This window comes from Melospiza georgiana, chromosome 1 (assembly GCF_028018845.1).
Source record: "Melospiza georgiana isolate bMelGeo1 chromosome 1, bMelGeo1.pri, whole genome shotgun sequence".
NCBI lineage: Eukaryota > Metazoa > Chordata > Aves > Passeriformes > Passerellidae > Melospiza > Melospiza georgiana.
The window spans coordinates 54,508,878-54,534,991 of record NC_080430.1 but is presented as its reverse complement, the minus strand read 5'-3'; the positions used below and the strand labels follow the sequence as shown (position 1 = coordinate 54,534,991).

Here is a 26,114-nt window from a genome sequence, read left to right as displayed (position 1 = left end):
TCCTTCCTTCCTTCCTTCCTCCCTCCCTCCCTCCCTCCCTCCCTCCCTCCCTCCCATATTCCAGGCCTGTGCCCCTTCCTCCTGAAGTGTTCTGTGCAGTGTCCCTGGCACAGAGACATGTAGAACAGCTGGTAGTGTACCTAATGCTCCACAGGGCCATTCTGCAATATCAGTCAAGTTGGTCACTGGGCTGTGCAAGGCAGAACAGATTGGGTCTGTCTGAGAACACCCAGCAGGCTCCTAATGTCATCTTATGTCCCGTAGAAAAGAAAATAATGGAATTGTTAAATATAAGGCAGTTTTGCTTAATAAGATTGACAACACAATAAAGATGATATTTGATCCCATGTAGGAGCTATGAAAAAAGCAGGAAGAAACTAAGATATTTTTTTTACTTGTTACAGGATTTCATTTTGGTTTGGTTTGGACTCTTTTATTTGAAGTTTTATTGCTGTGTACTCTACTAAGAATTTGCATACCTTCCTTATTGGAAAGGGCAGGAAGTCTGGACAGTGGATGACTGCTGGGTTATCTATTAAGGGTTGCAAGGCAAGTGCTGAGCGGCATTAGTGGCACAGCTGAAGCAAAGAGAAAGTCATGTCCAAAAGACATAGAGCTCTTAGAACTGTGTAAGTAAAGGCTGCATTTTCCTCATTGTTTCAGAAATGCAAATTCTATTACACTGTCCTCATTGCTCTGTGAAACCTGAAGAAGAGTTTGGTCTTGCTGTTCTCATCAACTCTGTTGATTCGTATATTTTTATTTGCAGCATTTTTGTTTTGAGATGCTAAAGGTAAGGCTACTCAGCAAGGACATCTCTAATGTAATCTACCAGCTGCCAGAGGTAACCATTGGAGGTTTTTAGCTTTTAAGGGTAAGAGGATGTCTGGGAGAAAAAAGGCGTCTGAGGGTTTGGGGTTTTTTTCCCAGTGCCAGTGATTTCTGTGGAGATACTAGAAGGAAATCATGATTGATTTTTTAATTTTTTTTTTTTTTAAGTTGCATACTGTAAAATTTTAAAGGCACATCCTTGGTACATACTTACATTACTGAACACTCAAAGCTTTAGGCAGCTGATAGACAGGCATCCCATTTTTTTTTTATGGTGTGAATTCATTTTTGCCCTGTCATGTGTAAAGACAAAAGAACTGCCTTGATTTGTCTTGTGCCTTTTTATGCTGGGAAGAAAATTATGCAAAATATGGAAAAGAACAAGTAACAGGCCTGCTTTTCACTGGATTTTTCATGATCATGTGGCTGTCGCCAGCTGGGCTGGACTTTGTCTCAGCTGCCTTTTTATATTTTGCTCTTTACAAGTAAGTGCTAAGAAGATTAATTGTTTTCTCCTATTTTGAACTCCAAGAAGGAGAGCTTTTGCGTACATAGCCTATGTAGTCTCTGTGTTTAGCGAGTATTTCCAAAACACCTTTGTGGCTGCTCTCTCTTTGGCTTTTTGACACTTGCTATGTGTTCTCTTAAAACAAAATGGCTGAATATTCCCTGCACATGCTTTATAATGCTTGAAGGTCTTTCTGGCATGTATAAATGTCATACCTATATGTGAACATCATAAAATCTACTCAGATTTCTTGGTTTATTACTATGATTGCTTGTACTATATTTGGAAACCAAGCAAGTCTTAGCATTGCTGGTCCTGAGAGCCTGAAAAATATGTTAGAAGTGTTTAGGAGGAGGGAAAGAAGGGACTGTTGCACAAAAGAGGGAGAGGAGTCTCCAATTCCCATTTGTCCTTCTGTAATTTGGGAGGCATCATTGGTGTATGAAGGAAGGAGGCTCACACAATGGCTCAAATTTCATAAGCATCATAAAAGTCTAGGCACAAAGCAGCACAGGCTTATTAGCAGAGGAAGTGAGGTCAGTAGTCTTCAGCTTCTTAACAAGATGATAGAATTTATGAAGCATCACAGCAGCAGGATGTGTTTGCCTGCAGACTGTTCATATAACAAGCCCACTGGGGTCCTATAGTTATCGCCCTTGAATTTGTTTTCCCTTCTTTATTTTCTTTTTGTCATCTTCCTGGTTTTCTGGCCTAGCTTCCTGCACTGGAGGAATTACTTTATTATTTTTGATGCCTTGTTGGTGACATTTCATTTGGACTTTTTTTTGTCATTATCATTAAGTAGTTTAGTTTAGATAGTTCCATTGGTGTGTCTCGGATTACAGAGGTGCTCATAGAGGTGGGTAATGAAATCTAACTATTAATATTCCAGAAAATCTGGGACTGGTGTTCAGTCTGAGGTATCCTTTCAATCCAGTGTGAGATAAGTGCCTAAAATGTGCCTAAGCTGAGAGTTCAGCTTAAAAGACATCCTGCTTGTTGTAGATCTCAAAAAGTTCTATGAGCTGCTGGGAGTAAAAGCATTACCCAGACATTATCAAAAAGTAAGAACAAACAATGGGCGCTTTTAAATCATTTACCTCTTATTAACACTATGTAGGCAGTAGTTCTACAACAATCTTTTCCACAGGGAAATAAAATTTTGTGTGTCTTTGACCCCCTTCTTTTTAGGATTTTGGTGCACATTGCTGTACTTCATTAATTTAGCTTCCTGTGGTGAGGGCAATGAAGTTTATTATCCCTCTTTTTCTTTTATAGAACAGGAAAGTGAGGCAGTGAGATTACCTGCTGTGCCCAAGGTGGTGCAGGTCTGATAGGATCAGAAATAGGAAGTGGATTCCCAGGTGCTGATCTTTATGTACAAGACAGTCAGTCCTAAATCCCTGTTTCTGATCTGACTTGTTCTGTCATACAGGATGTTTTTTAAATTTTTTTTTTCCTAATTAAGAAAGCTGTGCTTTATATCATGGAAGCACAGCATCCAGATGGGAATAGTATGAGTCAGAACAGCATATTTAATTATTTATAACTGCTTTCTTTGTTTGATGGTTTGATTGTTATTTATTTTATTTTTCTACCCAAAGATTTGATCACTTAAACAGCCTGGAATCAAACATTTGGCAGTATTTACAAATTATGAAAGTGATTTCTGATTAAAGTGCTCTGTGGGAAAATTAAAGTTGCAGATCAGTACATGAGCCAATGGCATTCTTCCGAATTTCAGCAGGAGGGATCTACTCTGTGGCATGTGCTCTGCATTCATACCCGTGCTGGCACAAGGTGCAGGTGGTGCCTTGCACATTTTCCCTGTGGAGTTCTCCGGGCTGTTGACAGGGGGAACACAGAGTCCTCTCAGTCCAGTGAGATGCAGGTCTGCAAGACACCCATTAGACGGTGCACAGCAAAAAGGCCGCTCCCAATTGCAGCTGAAGAAGGTGACAGAATCATGCAGAAATCTAAAGCTTATCTATTTTGCAGACATGTTGTGATCAAGTCTGAAAATCATTGTTATATCAGTTAAACCAGCAAAGTTCCTGGCTGAAGCTATTTTGCATGACGTCAGATGTCATTTCACTGTGAGATGTGATTAAGAGGTGCTAGAATTAATCCATTTAAGAATACTGCCGCATTAAAAAAAAAAAAAAAAAAGAAATTACTTCTGCTTTTGTCTGTACTGGTCTGTGGACCAGTGTTGATTCACAAATATCAGAGGTCTTATGTTCTTGGCTTCCACTCTTAATTTTCCAGTGTAAAACTTTAAAACATAAGATGCCTTCCTGGCATTAGCTTCTTTATGAGTTGAAAATCCATGTGATCCATAGTCCAGATACATAAAATGGTCACCAGTGTATGCTGCAAACCTCTTAATGAAATCTTTTGCACTGGATGATTGCTTAGAGAACACTAGCTTTCACTTATGGGTCTTATCTTTTTAGCTATTTCCTGGCTCATTTCTCAAAAGCTTTACTGATTGAGTAGCTATTGGCAAAAAAAAAAAAACATGCCTATACATTCCTGAAAAAATAAAGGCAGGAATTTGCACATTTTTGCACAGCTTTTTATCACAATCACATTTATAATATTATTTTCTGACAATAATGTTTAGCCAGATTTGCATTTGCTTGCTCCAGTTTCCTGTTCAAAGGTGAGGATTGCTGCAGTGCCATCAAAATTCCATAAGCTATAAAGAAGTAAATGTGTCTACAGCTGGTAAAGAAGAGAAGCTGTTGAGGCCTTATGTGCACAAAGAGAAGGTTCTGCACGAGAGGAGCCACTGGAGATGGTGGCCATAGGAGTTGCCATAGCCTATAGAAGGCTGGAGGACCTCTGTAGAGCTGCTCTTTCCAGGCAGAGTCTAGACAAACATGAGTCCAAAACTGGCCATGTTTTTGACGACTGTGGGAGAGAAGGGAGAAAATGGGAAGTGTTGTGGTCATGTTTGCTGGACCTGGCTCTGCCTCAAGGATGGAGATGAAAAAATAGTTTGCCCCATGCTCCCTGACACCTGGGTGGAAAATCAAAGAGATCCATATTCATTTCATCTTCATTGGAAACACACAGTAGAATAAACATTCATAGTTGGCAAATGGAAAAGTTTTAAATTGATGATGGAAGAAACATTCATTTCAGAGCTTCTGAGCGAGCTATTAAAATCAACAGAGTAAAGACAAAATCCCTGGCACTGAAAATGAAAGGAACAGTCTTTGTATCTACTTAGTTAAAACTTGGCAAAACAAATCTAAAGTAGTGGTTTCAGATTTCCATGTGCACTAACTGTGCCAACTTTTGTTCGCAGGGTTGCCATGACAGAAAGTTCATCCCACTTGCTCAGTGCTTTTTCCACTAACTTTTAAAATTAGAAGTTAATTTAAGCAAAAAGCTAGATCTTGTATCAGCACTGACATGTATTTATTTGTTTTGTACTGTTGAATGGTCCAGGCTGTTCATGAAAATACACTTTTTTGACACAAGTTCATCTCCAATTAATTGGCATTGGAGTTAGTACAGTAAATATTGTAGTGGTGTTTTAGTACAGCAAATAGAGCAGTGATAATTACTACACTAACGGTGTGGTATTTCTACCTACACTAGTCAGTGGGCTTTTGCAAGAGGATGAGGAATTCACTAATTTCAAAAACAAGGAAATTTGTGAACAGAAAATTATCTCCTCTTGCCCTCCAACCCCCAAACATCATGGCTGTACATTAGCAATCAATTTCACATTATGACCAGTATTTTCATCATCCTAAAAATTTTCTTATTTCTCTACAGTTTGAGGTAGCTTTTGCATTATTTTATGAAAAGGTGAAATATAACAGAAGGAATTTTTAGAAGAAAATTGTAGTTGTTTGGAGACTTCACAGAACCCAGATGCATCACTGCCAGTATGTTTTTACAGGGTGAATAAAATATGCCTGTTAGGATACATTCTCCTATGAATTTTCTATATTTTTAGAGCAAATTCTGGAGGATTCTTCGATAATTCTTAAAAGGATGCTGTTAATAGCAGGTGTATTTAATATGTGTAACAGCCTTAATGCATTAGTAACATTTTGTAGTGTCATTGAGATTTGATATAGTTAACACAGCTGATGAGACATAAACTCTTATTTTAAATATTTCATTACTCTGAATACTAAAATTGGGGCGATGTTGCCTGAAGGAAGGCAAAGACTAGCTTCGCGTTAGTTTTTTCAGACAATCACAGGTTAGCAACCAAATTCAGCTTTTCTTCCATTAGCTGGTCTGGAAAAACAAGTATTTTCATTGATAAACATGATAAAGTATTAGTTACTGCATCAAAAGGGTGCCAATATTCTGTTCAGACTGAATATATGCACATAAACAGTGAATAATTTTTGAATATATTTTTTGCCAATCCAAAATGATTCCTTTATGTCCCTTTGATTTTGTTCTACTTCTATAACTAGGGACTCCATGTAAATAAATACATTATTTAAGTGGAAGTTCTTTTTATTAATGTCTATGTGTTCCTTTCAAATTAAAAATAATTAACCTTGAAGAAGCAAAGTAAGATCTAGATGGAGTTTGTTTAAAGGACTGCTCTTAACTGCTACTTTTCAGTGTTCAACAGCATGGGGTTTTCCCATGTTCTTTTGGAAGCCATGATGTGTACAATGCATTGACTGGGCAGTGCAATGCTTTTCTGGACTCCCCAGTCCTTCCCTTCAGCTGTGCATGGGTCTCATCCTAACAGAAGTGGGACTGACTTCACAGCCTGTGAATGAGGATTGACTATAAAATCTTCTTCCCAAGTGTCCCATCCAAATTCTTTACTGATGAGTAGTAGAATATGTAGCAGTATGTGGATAACCAGGTTGTTTATTCCATTGGTGAGCAGGAAATTTGGAGCAGCTAACCCAAAGAGCAGCTAACAAAAGTGATAGATGACAAGCACAGCCAAACTAGGAGTAGCGTCTGAAGCAGCAAGATGTTTGGCTGATGAACTGTAGAGACTGGAAAGAAATCTCATATGCAGCCACTCTTATTTTATTGCAAACTAAAACTGAGCAGTTAGTCTATCTCTGCCAAATACAACTGCACAGTCTAGAACCATTGCTTCCCTATTCTTTATCTTTGTTTTGGATATCTCTGCAAGTAAAACAAGCTAGAAAAAGGGATATAGGCAGATTGCCTCAAATTGGCCTGTAGTCAGCTTAAATATCACAAAAAGAAAACAGCTACAGATACTATGGTATGTTTTGAAATACACATAACTAAATGCTGTGCTCTTAATTATGCATGGTGAATACTGGAAATCTTTTTTGATTCTTAAAGACAGCAAAATAGAGCTACTGAGAGTCAACAGTAGGGAAACATCAGGTACCTTGCTGGTGGTACATACATTCCCGAATAGCTTGTGATATGACAGATTACCAAATTAAAGTTCACCTCCCAGCTCTTCTATAATTTCTGGTGTGGAAGTAGTTGCATAGTGTAGAGAAACACTGATCCCTCTTATAAGCAAAGAACACCCCTACCTGCTACTCACATAGTGATTTACAGCATCTAGCACAACACCTCCTCACCAGCTTTGCTTGAGACTGTTTCTGGACCACAGCTAATAAAGCAATGCCCCTTGTGACTCAGACAAAGCTTTTTAGTCCATTTTTATTCTTCTGTGCCTGGTGAAGAATACCACATTCAACACAGTACTGCATTTGTGTCCCAGCTGTTGATGAGTAGCTTTCAGTCCCTACACAGGGATAGGGAGCATTGCAGCCATGTGTTTTCTTTTGCTCTGTGTTGTCCCCCACCTTTTTTACCCTGTTACTGCAATTTTTAATTTTTCATGTCTTGGTAAAAGCAGACATTCAAGGCCTTATCGAGAAAAACAGGGCCTGTTAACAAGGTTGAAGCTCAAGTCACTGCTCTGGCAGCGAATTTGTGTGCAGCAAGGTAGAACTGCCATTTTTGCACCTGGTTCTTTTACTTGCTATTGTAGTTTTATTGATTGTAAAGAAAAGAAGAGGGCTGTGCTGCATTTTTTCCCTTTCTCCTTATAGTGTATATGTTGCTGTTTTCTGAGTCATTCCATGGCCTCTTCTCACTGCTGTTCAGCTAACTTCTTTGGCTGGAATTCATACACAAAAACAGAATTTACAGGCACTTGACTCTTAGAGTTCTTAACAGAAAAGAGTTTCAAGTCTTTTTCTTTCAGAAAAGACTGGAAGTGAAAATTGATAGAAACATGGTTACAATGAGCATCTGAGACATGAAAGCAAACACTCATACCAAGTCACCTGCTGGATACTCTAGCCTGTATTGTTTCCTTAAGTTGGGGCTGGGATAATGTGACATTTATCCTATGCCATCCATTCCCAGGACACTTTCACAAACTCAGCATACAGACCAACCTTTTAAACCACAAATATTTTGATTTGTTATTTGATCACATTATTTTTTAAAAAAACCCTGCAAACACACACATGTACAAAATACGTGGTACATTTCATTTACAGTAATGTTATTTTTAGTTAAGGAAACATCACTCACTTCAAAGACTCCTTGAGGAGACTTCTTGTAATTCTGGAACTGCAAAGAACCATTGCTGAAACTACAACTGGAGAAATATTTCTATGTCCAAGGAGCCGTTTACCATAAACAATTGTAGAGGATGCAATTGCAGATACATTACCTGAAAGAATGCAAAATCACTCTGAAGCCACCAAGCAGTTCAACGAGCTCCTCTTGATGAGTCTTTGCCCCAAAATAGGCACACTGTCAGGAGAAATGGCAGGGTACCTGGTGGAGTGGGGACTTGTGACTCTGAACTGTAGGACAGGATTCTGCACAACCTCTTCCAAGGCTTCTGAGGCTGTATGTGGTTGTGCTGCTTTTTCTGCAAGTATTGCTACTTTGAGTACGTCAAACACTTAGTCTGCATAAGTTCCATTGAAATTACAATTCTCATCAATGTTAGAGCATCTGAAAAGTAAAGGAGAGCAAAAATAAGCTGCAGTTTTTCTCACCAAAGTTTGTATATGCTAAGAATGCCCAGATTTTGTCTTATGTCCATTATAAATCATGGTCATTGTTCTCTGAGTCAGCAGACTGTTGTTTCAAAGTTAATTTCTTTGTGTCATTCATCCATTCCCTGTCATATCCCTTCAGCTGTGAAATCTTACATTGGGTTCTGTTGGCCTTTAAATTATAATCTTTTCACTGTCAATTAGTTTCTTGCTATGGAGTCCTGAAGATTTTTTCCCATGAACTGGGGGGTTATCTTAAATTCTGGTCCACAGAAACATCATTATGGGCACAATATGGTCAGGAAATCCACTGTGCAGGAATACCATGCCACTTTAATTGATTTTTCTGTTCTGTTCTTAGACAATCTGGGGGTGGTCCTGCACTCTGTAATTAGAAAACTGCTCTTATCTGGCATAAGGACTTAATTGGAAGATCCTACTCCCAATCTGTGAGTCATGTTTTCACCAAAAAAAAAAAAAATCGCTGGTAAAATTTAGGAATTTAGCATATCTAGATTATTTGTTTGACACACAGACTTTGGCATTCAAACAATTACAGTGTTGTCATACTATGCTTAATTGCCTGTCTTTGGATGAGAATCCCAAGACAAGCCATCCTGATTGATCTCCTGTGTCTTGATGATACCCTGACTCCAGTTAACATTTCAACCATTTGTACAGTATGAGACCTAAGGTCCCATTTGAACTGAGAAAGTAAATGGCTTATTAAAGTCTAATTTCTCCAGCTTGTTCTTGCCTTTGGGCATTTTAAATAGGTTAATGCAATTTTTACAATACACTCAGGGAACTTTACTCATAGAGTATTGTCATAAAATAGCCCCTAGATTATCTTAAAATGGAAATTATTCCAAGTATACTTGTCCTGACACTTAGTCAAGCTCTCCACCTTAGAACTTTTTTCTTCTTCTTCTTTTTTTTTTTTTTTTTTTTTTTTTGTTTTTCTCCCCTCAAGATTTTAGTGGATTATTGTACATTTTAAAGTTAGGTAAGGAAAAAAGTCAGATTTATTTAATGCAGTGGATCATTTTTCAGAGAAGCTCCAGCATTCATCAAAACGTAGAGATACCACAGGCACCATATAAATTATGATGGTTTTCTTCTTAATACTTCCTTTTTATTGCCTACATTCTTTAAAGTGAATTTAGTGCTCATGAACAATGCTAGATACGACAACACTAGAAATTGAAGTCCTCTGTTTATCTGCAGAATTGGTGCAGGGGACTACTGGCAAGTTTCTTCCCATAGCCCCATCTGTGTTTTGCAGCTGTAACCTTGAGGGATCACCTTTAGGAGCAAGGAGATGACTTGATCCGTGTGCTCTTTCTATTCTCTGCTGAAAGATGCCAATTGATGCCATTCAAGTCTTTTTGATCTTCCTCATTAGATGTTGTGAGACCATCAGTTTATTACCTTTACTGCAGCAAGCTTCTTCTAATGCAGGCAGGCTCTCTGTGGATATCTGTGTATGAATAAGACTTCTATACATTGAATACCTCTTCTGTATGTTAGAAAACATGCAAAAGCGCCATTAAAGTGCGATGACTTTTGTTCGCTATATTGACCTAGGCTGAATTTGAGCCAGTGACTTAGAAAGAATATGCTCTGTATCTGATTACTAATGTCTTCAGCCACAAGTGCAACCCTTCAGGGATTTTTTTTTCACAAAGAGGATGCTAACATATTTAAAAGAACTCACATTTTACTCTCAAAAAGAAAATCCAAGCATATGGAAAAACACGGGTATAGGCTAACCTACCCCTCATTACCCAGGGGGGAGAGAATGCGGGCTTGCGTTAGATTGTTCACTGTGTGTATTCAATCTTTAGAAATCTGTTTCAAAGAAAGGAAAGGCAGAAACCTCATTAGAAGAGAAACAACAGGGTGGAAAAAAAAGCGAGCCATGTCAGTTCAAACGCAAGTCCAGATGCTAAAGTTAGTTACACTTTTCAGTTTAAGGCAATGCAAATCCATTCTCCATTACAGGGGAAGTGGAAAAAGGCATTAAGCCCTTGAAATGGCAGGAGTCAAGTTCTGTGCTCAGTCAAATAGGAAGAGGTTTAATGTATGATTTTCTTCTTTTTAGTCCATTGTACATTGTATCAAGGCACTGAAGAACAACTATGCAATTACATAAATAGGAGGAGAGAAGCTAGAGTGGCACGACTGTTTGTAAGCTAAAATTGTTACTTATTTTACTATCCCTGCTTCCTCTTTACACAGAAACAAACATGCAGAAAACATTAACAAAATAAATCAGAATTTATATGAAGGTTATCCACAAGAGCAGATTCTAGATATAATTTGAATCTCTGAATATTAATTTGATCTTCTGCCAAGTGCTATAGAGGTCTTAAGAATCTGAATTTATATTGTGAGGAAAGGTGAAAAAGGAGTCCTAATTTTAAATTTTTTTCATTATATAAACATTTGTGAGCACACTTACGTTCCTTGCTTTTTGGAGAATCGTGATTAAACTTTAAAATATATGTTTTAACCTAAAATAAAACCAGGGATATTCCCCTACTTATGTCACAATATGTTAGCCAGCGGAGACAATTGCCACTATTTTCCATTAATCAGGCTTGGGAAATGAAGACAGAGCCTCTTCAGTTTGCCCACTACAACAAAGCTTCACTCATCCCCTGTCATGGATCAGACTGCTTCTTTCAGCATGGTTGCCTCAGAGGTGAATTTTCCCCATTGTAACACTCTATTTGACAGAAGGGCATTTTCATTTCATTTTAGTTTCCTGTGTAGGTAACCAGCAGAGGAATAGAATATGGAAACACACATTTTGTGTGAATATTGTAAATGCATGGCAACACTATGCCTGAGGTATCCCCAAAGAAAGTCAAGGAGGAGTATATACCTTAGGTCGTAACTTTGTCCAATCCACAAAGTAGCCTGAGATCTGTGACAAGTATTGCAGTAGATGACCTAGGAGATCAGAAAGTTTGCTTTCACTGCCTCTTGAAAATTGATTTCCACCACTTAACTCCATGCCTCTTATTCTAATGCAAATGGTTTGATACCATGAGTAAGTATAATCTGCTTAAAATAGGATCATAAGCTGTGGGGTGATCTCATGGAAAGTCTGCCACAACACCATGGCAAGCAAGAAGTTTGTTGAACCATAGGTTTTATGTGCCATTGTTTCTTCATAGTTATCAGTTATATTTACCATCATCTTGGATACCTGGTATATATCCAACACATGTTTTTTTTTAGGGAGAGTTGAAATGTCACACAGCTTTTGTGGATTTTCCTCACAGTTTTTTATAGCTTGCATACATTTTTAGTTGTGTGTCTCTTTTAAAGTGATGTACTTTATGTTGAACTTTTTAACCGTGAAAAGAACTTTCTGCAATTCTTTGCAAGCCTTTTTAATTCTTGAATGCAATTGTGAAAGTAGCACTTTTCACTAAAATATGTCAAAGTTTTACCCAGCTGTTAGCCAGTAAGTCATAAAAAAGATTCCTGTGAGGTAGGCAGTGCATGTTATCTTTTATACATGCAGACATAGCACTGTTGTACCACCTGAAATTCCATCAGGCTCCAAGCTCTGCAGAAAGTGACAAATACTAGACAGGTATACTATTTATAATGGATGAGCTATGCAAGCCAGCTCTGGGAGTTGGATTGGATTTGAGTGCAAACAATAATATGACACAACCCCTGCTGTGGATAGTACACACATTGTGAGAGGCAGTGCAGTCTGGCAGCATGAACACCAGACACAGGCATGATCCAGACCCTAAATCCAGCTTCATGGTACACCTACTGTATGGCTCTCACCTTTTCTGATCTAGCAGTCCTTCTTCCAATTCCTTGTTTGGAAGGACTGTTCCAAGTGTGTTAAACAATCATACCTCTCTAAGCCACTTCAATGCAATTTATAGCTCAGCTTGATGATGGGCTTCAGAGAGGCTTTTTAAGGGAATGACATGAAAACACAAGAAGTTATTTGAACAATTTTGTGTTTGAATAATTTTGTGCAGTTGCTGACAATAAACTTGGAAACTTTTCCATGAAGTAATTAATTAGATAATCCTTCAGGGAATATCTTCTACCCCAGCAAGAATGTTTTCATTTCCAGTACAAAAGTGAATGGTAGAATATTGATCTTCCTGCTTTCACCAATATTCAAGTATTGACCAGTACTGAAAGCAAAGCTTTTCTAGTGCAAGATGAGAAGGCTGTGTCTCCTTCTGTCCAATTGTGCACGCATAATATAAAACAGTCCCTCATTTCTGAGCCATGCGGATTAGAATTTATGCTTCTGTGGGATGTCATTTAATTCATTTCTGTGTTGGAGTCTGTGGATGCAGTAAGGGTCAGCTTGAAGTCTTGGTTCTGGTTATCAGTGGTTCATCCAGTCTGCTAAGCTATCATAGGTGAAGGAATGGCCTGCACAATAAAAGAGCTGGTCTAGATTACTTTTTTCCTTGTGGGAATGGTAAGGGTCTTTCTGCCTCTACAGATAGAATTGGTGAATGCTTTTCCTTGTCATCTGAAATAACAATTCATGCTATGAATTGTTAATTAATCCATGCAGTTGCTTTCTTATATGCACACCTTCTTTGTTCTCACATGCCTTGGATTACATTTCCACTCACTACCCTGTTGGATTTGGGGCATTTAGGTACAAATTCTCATTGGGAAATTGATGGGAGTATTTCCTTACTTCTCCAGGGTGATTTCTTTTGCATGAGATACCATGCATGTTTTTAATCTGATGGTCACTCTGCTTTGTGTTGAAACACAAAACTTCTGTGAATAATTTTCTTGATAGAAATATATTGGTATTATCATTCCTCCTCTGTATTATTAGGATTCTTTGTTGAAGTCACATACACATGGCTATAATTCTTGTTAAAGCATATTTCTAGTTTGATTCCTGCATCTGATGAAGAAAATTTAGAGCAGCTATGAGTATGGGAATGGAGAGCCAACAGCTAGTTGTATCTAGTCTTGTACTTTTCCTTCTTACAGCTTTTTCTGGTTTACCCTTTCTGCCTCATCCTTCTCCATTGTCTTTTCTTTTTTCTTTTTCTTATTCCAGTTTATGGCTCAGTGATTTCATAAGTTGCACCAAGACCTCAGGTTCAGCCTCAGGGCATGGACATCTAGAAAGCTGAAATAGGGATGTTGGCATGAAAAGAAAGTGGAGATGACGTGGCTTAATCTGCCAGTCCACAAATAACTTGGTCAACAGAGTTTCTGGCCGTGAAATCTGAGTCCCATTTTAAAAATAAGAAATTTAATTCATTCCAAATTTACTTTTGCTAATCTGGATAGAAGTTAGAATACAGGGTGGTGCTCTCAAAGCAATATACAGAGCAAAAATATCATCATGATCTTGCAAGTTATTTCTCTTGGGATCTTATAGCTAACTAATTCAACCCTTAAGATGTTGATTAACATCTCTATGTCTGAAGACCGAGGTGATTTATTCAGAGCATAATCCCAGAAAGCATCAGTCTTCTGTGATGCTCTTGCTGCAGCTTAAAGCTGTTCTTCCTTAGTGACATCCCCGTGACACACTTCCTGTCTTCCTGAATTTAATGAATGTCCTAGTCAGTTTGAAAGTGTCTCTGGGAAATAAAGTTTGTCCTTTGTGCTGGCAGGTTGATGTGAGCCACGGACTTCCAAACATCATGTTTGAAGCATATGCTAGCAAAACACAACAGATCTTAACTATCTGGAGCAAGTGAGCAGGGCAAGTTACAAGAAGGAATTTATAGCGTTTAAATGTGAATTATAAGAAACAGTTCTTATTTCAGAGAGACACACATTTTATTAGGTATTTTTTGCTCCCTAGGCATGCACAAGAAATTTTGCGGCTGAATGTTTTATTTCCTGATACCTACTGCATAATAACCTGTCAAAGTTCTTTGCAAAGTATCCTTTATTTTATGACTATGGCTTTCTACTCCTTTACATAACAGCACTGGTTCATGTTATGAGTTCTTGCTATACTTACAAGTACAGTGACAATCTGTTCCTCTCTTCTATAGGCAGAGAGTATTTCCATTGACTTCACTGGTAAGCTTATCTGAGCCTCTCATGGTCAGCTCTGAGCCCCATCCTGTGGGCAGATCTCTAGCCCTTTCAAAGGTTTGCTTTCATTGCCCCCAGGGAAGTCTGGCTCTTTACCACAGAATTACACCGGCAGAACCACAGGCTATTATTGATGGGAATAATTTCTTCCCACACCCTGAAGTCTAGGGCCAGCTGTCCTCTAAGAAGTGTGCCCCTCAAAGTAACAGAACCAGAATTTTATCCAGAATACTTCTAAAGCAGTAGGTATTTACTGAAACTTGTATAACTCCCTTCCATCTCTTCAATTCACAGCTACCTCATCCCTGAACTCCCAGCTTCAACAGCTTCAGCATCTTCAGCAGCTCCAGCATCAACAGCAGCAGCAGCAGCAGCAAAGCCAGCAGCAGCAGCAAGCTCAGCAGGCACAGACTCCACAGCCAGCCCAGCAGAGCCAGCAATCACAGCCACAGCCATCAGCACCACCACAGCAGAACCAAACACAGCCCCAGAGCCAGAGCCAGCCTCCTCCAGCCTCACAGTCCTCCAGCTCCCCTCAGAAACCCAGCCAGTCACCAGGGCATGGCCTTCCATCTCCTCTTACTTCACCAAATCCATTGCAGGTAGGATGCCGCATACAAATCCCTAAAGGCCTTAAAACAGTATGTGCATTGTCTCTCACTGCAAAGGGAAATGAAGCAAAGGCTACACCTTCTGGCCACACAGGCTGAGAAATTCCACTTTGTATTACTCAGTCCTTATGGGCATTCAGCTTAAACAGCTGACATGCCTGATGAACCGGAAAAACATACCTAATGATGGTTCTAGGATGCTGCTTCCTGAAGAGTAAATGTCTTTTGCTTTTAAAGTCTCCTGTTGAAAAACCCATAGAAAACTTTTTAATTTTTTTCCACAGATTCATCATGTGACATTCACAAAAGACATTTGCCCAGGAGTCACCCTTTAGGATAGCTTAAGAGGGTAACAATATTAGCAGTTCATTAGGAGATGATCCTGAGTGTCAGCTTCTGCTGATGGACATGTGCAAGGGGTGGATGTGTTACATCCATGTGTTACAACATGTGGATGTTCACACATCCCTTGAAATCACAGTCCTAATTTTTATCCTGCTAATAATCAAATACTTCTCTTAAGGTTCTTAGTGTAGGTTCCAAAGATAAGGATGCCAGTTAATGACATTCATTGATTCTCACTCCAATGGCATGGTTATTTTTTAACAGATCAGCAGCTACCATATCCATACTGATGCTCAGCTCTGCCCATCTTAGAAGTTCTGGGCAGAAACAGGAGAGCTCTGGTCCAGTGGTCCTATTTTCTTAGAGCTGGGTGTTCTTGCACCACATGTGTCATGCTACATTCACACTGTGCAAGAACAGCTTTGACTGTACCAATAAGTAGTGTGATTCTGAGCACCAGAGTAGTCTGTGAAGTGAGTGAAGTCTTATTCACCAGGCAGTGAAACTGCACTTAGAAACCAGATAAGTCTCTATCAACTTTAGTCTTTAAATTTTGAGAAACCACTTAAAATATTTTATCCACTCTGATGGATTTGGATCCATTTCCTGCAGAAATAAAATTGCATTAGCTTAATAATTAAGCAATCCCTTTTTAGACAATTAAGGGAAGTGGTTTACCAGAAGCTTTTCTTGTATGTGACCAGTTAAACCTGCATTACTCTGAGCTTCAACTAAATTGCATCAAATCTGATTTTTTAAAATTGTTTAGATAATAGACTTAAAAGTCTGCAAGGGATGTGTCCTTGCTTGCTGAACTTTTTCTTGGAGTAGAGAATAATGCTTCTAAAGCTTCTTCTCTGTATTGTCTTAAGGACAATATATGCATCACTTAATGCCCCATCTATCATGTTAGTGAGTGCTTTGGGGCTTTTTTGTATGCAGATTATTGACATTCAGAGACACAGATATTTTCAGGGGAGCTTCTGTTATATTTTATTGCCTTGGTACAGCTGTAATGCATGCACACTAACTGTACATATGATATTTTACTAAAACTGCCTGCTAAATATTGTGTTTCAAAAGTCATTAAGTTCTACAAACAAGCAAATGCACACATAAATTAGAGTTGGGAAGAAGTTGGATTATCTCAGACAACATACCTCGAGAGAGTTGTTCTACCTGACTCTGAGGTCTTAAGTCTTATATAGCCTTTGGTCCCAATGGAAATCTCAGATGAATGTTAGTATTTTCAGTCCCACCTGTGATCATTCAGGTGCTTTCAACTGTTAGCTTCCCTGGGTCACCTCTCAGTTTCAGAAGTACAATAAAAGTAAGTAAAAGCTTTCCTGTTAGATGCCAATGACAATACTTCCACATAGATACCGTGGCATATGTCTCTCTTTAGCATCCTCATGCTCACAACTACCTATCTGAGAGCAGTCTGGAAGTGGCAGGCAACAGAAGTGAAAGAAGGGAACCAAGTATTCTGAGGTGTAACCAAGTATTCTACAAAATTCCCTTGAATTTTGTAGGAATTGGGATTAAACTTAATGAAATACACCAGTGTGAGATCTGGCATTTCCCCTGGGGTGAGCTCAGCCAGTGCTGCCAAGCCAGTTGCATGTCTGGTTCACTTTCAGAACAGTAATGAAGGAATTAGAAGTCATTAGGTGTTAGTTCTGGCTCAGCATTAAAAACTTGCTAATAAATTGCCGGATAAGTAGTTTTAATGGTCTTTCCTCTCTGATCCTCACCATTTAAATAGCCATGAAATCCCAAAGTTTGTTTACAGATACAAATACGTTGTGTACTGACACTCACAAGCCAGAATTGAGCACACTACTTCAGCCCTCGCCCTAAGCCATGTGTGTAGGGTCATTACTTTGGTCTTCTAGCCATCTCTACAGCATTTCTACAGCAAGTTCAATACAGCTTAAACTTCCCTAGAAGTAATTAAAACTTGAAGCATGCTCTGTCATATTACCAGGCATTCTGAGACACTTTTATATGCAAACAAGTGACACTGAGAAATATTTCCAGAGGAACTGATGTTTTACATTGTATATGGTTGTTTGGGTGCTTTTCTAAATCAGAGCAGTGGTGACATCTCCTCCATGAAATTTGTCTTTCTGTTCAAAGTCCTGCAGAGAAAGGCTGCTTTGCCTTTGTGCATCCATCTTGAGGATTTGATCTGAAATTATTTTCTTTCACATAGGCAGTTAAAAAAAAAGCAAACAAATGGAGGGAGCACATATTTGGCAGCAGTTCCACATAATAACTGCTTAGAATGTGGATTTTTTTTAATGTTCAGTGCTCCAACATAAAAATCAACCTGAAACAAAAGTCAGAGGTAGTATGTCCTCTAGGGTAATGTTCTTTATGAACTAGAGTGAGATGGATTTTGTTTGAAGAATATTAAGGGAATAAAGAACAACTAAGTTAAAGTTTGACAGCTAAAATTTCATTTCTGAATTCTTGACTTTTTTCATGTGGGCTTTATCCTCTTACATTATTCAGGACCTGTCTGAAAGATATTAGTTTAAAAAAATGCAACCTCAAAAAATTGTCACGGAAAGTCAGTAATTCAGGAGGATGATTGTGTTTGTTTCAAAAAACTGAAGGATAACAGCAATTACATCTCAAAATGTACAGATGCTGTCATGTCCTTCAGAAGGTAAATTAAATGAAAGTGACTTGCATAGGTATACTTGGGTGAGGTACTTTGCTAGGTGATCAGAAATTAATAATGCCAGTGCAGTGTATACCAGCTAAAAGTCTCAGAATTATTCTTGTCAGATTATTCTGTAATAATTTTATCACTATTCTTTAAAGGATTCAGTGGGCTGGACTATAGTTACAAAACTACTTTTCATGGGGTCTTTTAATGATTGTGTAGAAAGATGTAAAATCTCCCTTTAGGTTCCAGGATATTAATTTTTTGCTAACAAAAATGAAGATGCTCCAGATTTACACTGATAAAAGCCAAACACTGCAGAACCAGGGTGATTGTTGATTTGCAAGAGACAACAACCAGAGAAGAATTTTTAAAAGCTGAGCTCTCTTTCAGGAAGTGGTGGGTTAGGCAGATGACATAAGACTTTCATACCTCCCTTCTAAAAATGGTGAAATTCCTCATAAAGATAATTACTGTCTGATATTTATTTTCATTGTGTCAGTTGATTGAGAGAAAGGAATCCAGAGGCAAAAGACAACCTACCTCACATTGTAAGTTGAGGACTTCAAAACCTTTACTTCTGGGAAAATATACCTTCTCAAAATATACTTATCCTGTGAATGTTTAGTGTTATTAGATGAAAAACATATGGGTTCTTGAATGGTCAGCATGTTGCAACTTCAAAGGATAGATATCACTTTAAGACAGAACATCTTACAGAGTTTCCATGCAATTAAAATTTTGGAATCATAAGAACTTGATTATATGCAGTATAAAATCAGATGAGCTTAGTACTAAGTAGCTAATTATTCTGCCTGACTACCAGAATAAGACACTTTCTACCAGCAAAATACATTTAGGTGGCTCCAAAAAAACTTGTGAGCTTCTGGTGCTGACTCCCACCGTATATTTTTGAGATATGGATAAGATGAATGTACACATAGCCAGACTTGCAAAGGGAGTGCTACACTATAGGAATAGATGAATTCTCAATGATTTCCACTGTTCCGTTTGTGTGTGAATAGGAACAGACAAACAGGAAATCCCCCAGAGATTTTCTTACTGTAAAATTATTCTGACCGTTTTCAGAACTCTTTCCTGAAGAGTCTCTTTTGTCACAGAAGTCTGCCTACAATAACTGCAGCTGATGGAAGATGATGAGTGAGAAAAAATAACAATAAAAATAAGGAAGAAGAGAAGTGAGGAGATGACAACAGCACAAAAGTCTTCCAAGTAATAGCAAACTTTAGGATCCCAAAACCAGAACCTCCTTCAGATTAAATTTTCATACTAATCTTAAATAATGTATTTGGAAACTCAACACTTTTATAACAAAGGAACAAAGAAAAGCAGAAAGGCTGAAATACTCGGCTGCAAATGAGGGAGAATATATACACAGATGTCTTAGGCTCCAATAGTCACACAAAAAAAACTCCCCCTTCCCTTTCCACCTACCCTCATTCACTGGTTAGCTTCTCATTAAGGCAAAATCAGCTTTGAAGAAATCTCAATATTTTCTGAGACTTTGACATATATACACATCTTTAAGATACAGAAGTCACAAACAAGTCTGTCAGCTTGATAAAGGCCAATTTTTCAAGGATTATGCTCATGGTCTGTCTTTATGACTGTGTTTGCATCCAAGACTTGTTATATTTTTCTCAGATTTATTGACTCCTGAGATTAGGAAAATTTGATTGAGATTATGACACCAGTAATCCCACTGAGTCTGGTGGGTTGCTTTGTTTTGCTAAAATTGTCTAACTTCCTCTGCATAAGATACTGTGCAATGTTTAACTGATTGAATCTGTTCCCAAGTTGCTTAGTAATCAATTTGACAAAAAAGTATTTTATAAATGGTGAGTAAATTCAGTGCTTCACATCCAAAATCTCCTAATTTTTGGTATCAATAGGGAGTGAGATAACCCACAGCACAAGGCAATAGGTGATATAGACAAGAAAACATTTATTTGAGAAGGTTCATGTCCATCACCTGATGAGAGTGAACCAGTGTAAGTGCAGATCTTGAGTGGATCTCCAGGAGATACTGACAAGACCTAGGTCTCAACTCTAAATTGATGGTATGGAAAGTACCCTGCAGTCAGCTAAATCGAGTTAAGCTCGGTGATCTGTTGAAAATGCTTTGCTTATTTCATCCGCTGTTCATTTCAAACTGAAAGATTTGAACACTTTGTTCTACTGAGAGTTTTGGCTTTCTGTGTAATCCTATAGCATTGTAAAGACTTTTGTGTGTTGATAAATGGGATTTCATGGGGAGAACAAGCAAGTACTTGTGTAAAAATTTCCACCAGCGAGGAAGTCATGGTACTCAGGTACCACACACACACACACACACACATGGTTATTACCCACTGCAAATGCTGTTGTGATTCAGGCACTCTCCTTTGGATTTGGTGCTCCTCTTTTTGCCAGTGCACACAGACATTACTGTTAACAAACTTGAGCTTTGCTTGAGAGATTGCTGGGCTTGAGTTTCAGTGCCACCAGGACCTCCTTTCTTCTTTTCCTTTTACCTCTTCTGGCACTTCCATGGCCATACTCATCCCTTCTGCGTCTTCCCCCAGCTGGGCTGCTCTGATATGACAACATATCAGAGCACTTTATCCTGGCTGGATACTCAGGAGCCTCTGCACTGTGCTCTACCCTAGTGCACAGTAAAGAGACATGCCAGCTGGTTTCCTGCTTTAGCTAGATTGTCTGATGGCTTGTACTCATTCCAGATCTCTTTCTCCTCAACAGACTTCCTTCTCCCAGTAGTTCAGTGCTTTTGGGGGTCTTTAAGGCATTGGGAGGTCCCCCTGTAGAGCTGTTTAATACTGCATTTAAACAGAGCAGAGATGTTTAAACAATCTCAAACAGACTTTATAAGCACATCTTCTCATTTCCTGAGGAAACCTTCTCTGAGATAGAGCACTGGCTTGCTGGTCCATCCAAATATACTCTGCAGCTGTTGCTATTTCAGAAGCACAAGGAGGACTGGTGTCTGACTCACATTCAAAGCCAAGGAAATTAATCTTTGAGCAAAACAACTGGCATTATTAGCACCCAAGGGGCAGATACTGAGGCTAATAATGGAAACCATTTGCTAGAGAATTCTCTGAAGGAGAGGAGAGTGGAGCTGTTTGCCCAGCAAACAACTTGCTCTGGCTTCTGAAATGGGAGCATTTAATAAACTCCCTAAAGCAACTGAAGTATTTAATACATGGGAAAATAAATAAATAACATCCTCCCAGAACAAATTTGGGAAAGGATACATATCCCATAAGGTCTTCTATTTACAAAGCCTTTCTAGGTAGAGAGCAGGACCCTTGGGGATCTTAAGGACAGAAAAAGTTGACACTGCCTCTCAGATACTGTTATAAATCAAGTTGATCTGTTTTGTTAGCATTGATTTCTCTTTATTTTTTCAGTCATATTTCCAAAAATTTTTAAAGAAAGTAGAGAATATTCCAAAGCATTACTTTATTTTCCCCTATTTTTCATACCCCCCCTTTCTTTGTATAAAAAAAAAATGCAAGTCATCATAGGTTTCTAGTGTTGCAGGAAAGTAATTTTTCTACTTGGAAGCAAGTGGAGTGAGTGAACACTGAGAACCTGGTGGGCTTGGGTCTTACTGAATCTGAGGAGTAATATTTTGTTAGTGGTATAGCCCTGATGTTATATTATTAAGGCTCATTGTGCAAAAAAGCACCTAAAAGAGGTTGCTCAGCTCCTACATACTGCTAGGGAGAAAAAAAAAGCCACTCTAGACTGTGTTTTAAATTTTAATATTAAGCCCTTTTTTGGCAGTATTATTGAGATCTATCAGAGTGTCCACTTCTGGGTACTGTTGGTGGTTTTAGCAGATGCAGGTGTTTAAGAAGAGTAATACTTTTTCCTTTTTATTGGTAGCCAGAATGTTTTGAGAGAGTAACTAAGCACAGGCCTGGAGATTATGAAATTTGCTTAAGTGTTAATGGGTTGATTGCTGAGTTACAGTCTGCCGTCTTTACTGGAAATTGATTGACTAGTGCTGCAGGTCTTCACACTTGACGCTCGGATTTGACTCGAAAATTCTGCCAAGTCTTTTACTCTGAAATTTATCTTAATTAGATCTGAAAGACCTGCCACAGCAGAATAGTCACACCGATTAAAATGAAAAACAGGAGAAATTACTGATCAAATTAATCATAATGTCGGGTTACAGCTGTAGGTCTGATGTAATTTGCCACTCCAGTGAGTTACATCGGCCCAGGCAGAGGAAAGAGAGCTGGTTTTACGCTGATCCGTAACACCAGGCAGCTTCAGGCAGCCCGTCAGGATGCTTGTTCCTTTCATTCTCTTGGCTTATTCTGGCCTTAGAGGTGCAACTAGAAACAATTTAGGCAAAAGAAAAAATATCCTTTTATCGAAGGGGTTAGACTGGAAACATGAGCTTTCCAATCCTTCATTTTTTTGCCCTTCTCCGCCAACCTTCTACTTTTGTTTGAAGTAATTAACAATTATGTGAAAACTGGAAAATTAATAAGTCAGAGATCACCACTTCAGCCACAGTCAGAAAAAGTGTATTTCTAAGAAATCCTTGTGGGTTAGGACATGAGGAAATTAGGATCATTTAAGCAAATGGGCATTTAGCAGTACATGTCCTTCTGTCATGGTTTGACACTGGCCAAACTCCAGACACCCACGAAAGTCACTCATTCACCCTCCCCTGCCACAGATGGACAGAGGAGAGAAAAAAAGTTCAGCAAAGGGTTCATGAGATAAGGACTGGGAGGAAACTCTGCATGGGCAAAGCAGGTTCAACTTAGAAGTACGAAGTGAATTTGTTACTAACAAAGTCAGAGATGGATAATGAAAAGTAAAATAAGCCCTTAAAAACACCTTTTTCCCCAGCCCCTTCCTCCTTCCCACCAACAGCACAGGTAGACAAGGGTGTGAGGGTTTTGGCCAGTTTGTCACCTGAAGTTTTGTTCTGCTGCTCAGGGAAAGCAGTCATTCCCCTGCTATGCCATGGGGTCTCTTCCCACAGGAGACAGCTCTCCCTTAACTTCTCCAATGTAGTTCCAATCTCATGAGCAGCAGTCCTGCCAAAACTGCTGCAAGATGAGTGCCTCCCTCAGGGAACAGTTCCCCCAAAACTGCTGCAGTGTAGGTCACTCTTCCATGGGGTGCAGGCCTCCAAGGACAGGCTGCTCCAGCCTGGATGCAGGGGCCAGCTCTCTCCACAGTGTCTCCTGCTGGATCACAGCCTCCACCAGGGCATCTCCCCATTCCAGTGTGAGCACGTCCCCCATGGGGTGCAGGTGGATCCCTACACCCCCTATGGACCCCCATGGGCTGCAGGGGCACGGCTGCTTCACCAGGGTCTTCACCACAGCCTGCAGAGGAATCTCGGCTCTGGTGCTTGGAGCACCTCCTGCCCCCCTTCTCCACTGACCTTGGTGTCTCCACGTTGTTTCCCTCACATGTCCTCACCTCCTTCTCTTCTCTGGCTGGAAAAATCTGCCCCCACTTTGTTTTGATTTTCTTTTTAAATGTGTTATCACAAAGGCACTACCATCTGGACATGGTGGAAGCTTCCAGCAGCTTCTCACAGAAGCCACCTCCATGGCCCCTCACTACCAAAAGCTGAGCCATGCAAAACCAGCACATCTTCTTAGCAAGTAGGAAATCAATAATGTAACTTGATTATTTGTAGATACAATGATCCTAAAATTTATTTTTAAATTTTGTACTTATCATATTCTACTATGTATTATATTTTTTCTTTTTGGTATGCAAATTACCAAGTGAATCCATGTTGATAGGTGATGGGCTGTGGGTCTTAAGGGGCCCCAGCATAATATTTTCATCTGGGAGAGATGCCTTCTACAATTCCAGCATTTTTTCCACCAGCAAGGTTTGAAAGATTTTTAGGACAACTTTCCTTGTAGCACCACTGTATTTTTTGCTGCTGATCTGGGACAAAGCCAAGAAATAAAGAAGTTTGCCACCAGCTGAGAAAAGAAATGAAGTAAAGGAAAGAGAGCAAGGAAGGATAGATGGGCACTATGCGTCTCAAGAAAAAAAAGAAGTCATACCTCTGAAATACACACCGCTTTTGTTATGATACTGTAATATCTTAGACTACTCATGAAATTTCTAAGTGTTTTTTCTTTCCAACAATGATGCAATTCTATAAAGTTGGTTTCTGTCTTGCCCAAAATTTCCTTTATAATTTTCTATTTTATGCCTGGTAAATTGAAATAACTAAGTATACCTTTTGTTTAAAATCAGCTTAATGGATTTATAAAAAAAGATTATACTGAATAGTCTAAAAATATTGACTTAGCAAAAGAAGTTGAAAATAATTTAAATTCATAGTGATGATTTGAAGTCTGCTAGAATACTTAACCATTTTCAAATGCAAAGTTTTTTTCATATATTCAATTTTCCCTCTTCATTTGCATCAGAAATTGCATGATAAATTAGGATAATTTCAGATAATTTCCCACAGGACAGAAACTTGACTTATTTTGGATAGCTTAGACATGACCTAATATCCTGTAGGGATTCCAGTTGGAGAACCAAGTTAGGTTATGTTTGTGAAAGAGACTAGAAGGCAAAGCTGAACTCAGCTCCAGAAGACAAAAACTGACATATGGAAACAGCACTTCATATATTGCTAGGATTCTGCTTTTACTAAAGAAATCATGATGATGCATTCTGGTTCTTAAAGGAGATGAGATTTTTTTAAAGCAGCAATCACCCCTGCAATGTCTTTGTATAACTATTTAGAAATATTTACATGCTTGTAAAAAGCATAGGGGAAGCACTCAGATTTGGGAGGATCCTAGTCTTTGAGCAAAAGTACTGATGCTACAAAGAAAACCCTAAAATATAGGTCCAGTCACACTACAGAAGTGTGCTCTTTACTAGAGATGGCCCATAAATTGGTATCAAAAGATGATGCTGAATTAATGTGATAGTAAGTGATATAAAAATTGTTAGTTTTTAGTACACTTGTGATTTTCCCCATAGTAACCCTATAACTCTCTTTTCAGCCTTCTAGAGAGCCAAATGCAGCTGGAGTGCTGTCTTTGTCTCTTAATGCTCTTGTCCCAGTTTGGGCATCCTTGTGGATTGGTGGGTCCAGCTGGAACAGGACAGAAAATGCTGGAGGACTGATCTCCTCTTGGTCTTTTCCCAGGAACTTGGGGACACCTCACAGAGTGACAAGTGGAGCTGCCTATAAGGATGTTCCATAGGCCATGGGGCAGATGATGAGGACTAGGACTGTACTGGGATCATTATCTAGGAAGGGGCAAGTAAGGTGACGTCAGTCTCATTCCCAGGGTTTATCTGAAGGTGCAGTTTCCATCAGTGTATTCCTCAAGGAGAGGGTCTGATCTCAGGGAAGAAAAGGAAAATGGAAAAGGAAAATGTTGGGAGGAGGAGAAAAAAAAAGTGTTTGTTACTCACGGTGCCTTTATTCCTACTGGCCTATTATAGTGAGAAAGAGAGAGGAAAAAAAACAGCATTGGTATTGTAAAAGGCTGAAATTTTATCACTGATCACCATTCTGGAATAAGATGCTGTGTGCATTTTTTCGATCCTACCTCTGTGTCTGCAACTTTTTACTTTATAGCAAGACGTAACTCCGCTACGAGGGAAGCAGGCAGAAGGTTTCTCACAGCACTCAAATGAGACAGGAGCAAGCTCAGCATGCTGTTTTGGAGGTCTCCTGCTCTTCTCCCTCCCCAGCTCTATAGAAATGCAGCTGCCTTTTTTGGGTTTTTTAAGCTGTCTTCTGACTCTGAAACATGTTCTCCATGCAATCAAAATGTGTCTGACAGAATTTTCAGTTCATGTGAAACAAATATAAAAATAAACAGATCTTGAGAAAACCAAGCCATTCTAAAAATCCTTGATGTTTTCCCCATAGACATTCAAAGACTATGTCTAGGGGGAAATCACTGGCACTTCAAATGTAAAACCAGGTATTGAGATAACATGTCAGTCCTGTACACCCAAACTTGGCATTCCATGCTCTCATGAGTGAAAACTGC

At 39.0% G+C, this 26,114-nt stretch overlaps 1 protein-coding gene across 2 annotated transcripts in view; it reads left to right on the top strand.

The window, feature by feature from the left end:
• Positions 1 to 26,114, top strand: part of POU6F2 (POU class 6 homeobox 2) — a 307,632-nt gene that overhangs the window by 199,371 nt on the left and 82,147 nt on the right. For both annotated transcript variants that reach the window (XM_058034322.1, XM_058034331.1), the window contains exon 5: positions 14,728 to 15,035. In XM_058034322.1, coding sequence (XP_057890305.1) covers positions 14,728 to 15,035 — 308 coding nt within the window. The remainder of the gene's footprint in view (positions 1 to 14,727; positions 15,036 to 26,114) is intronic.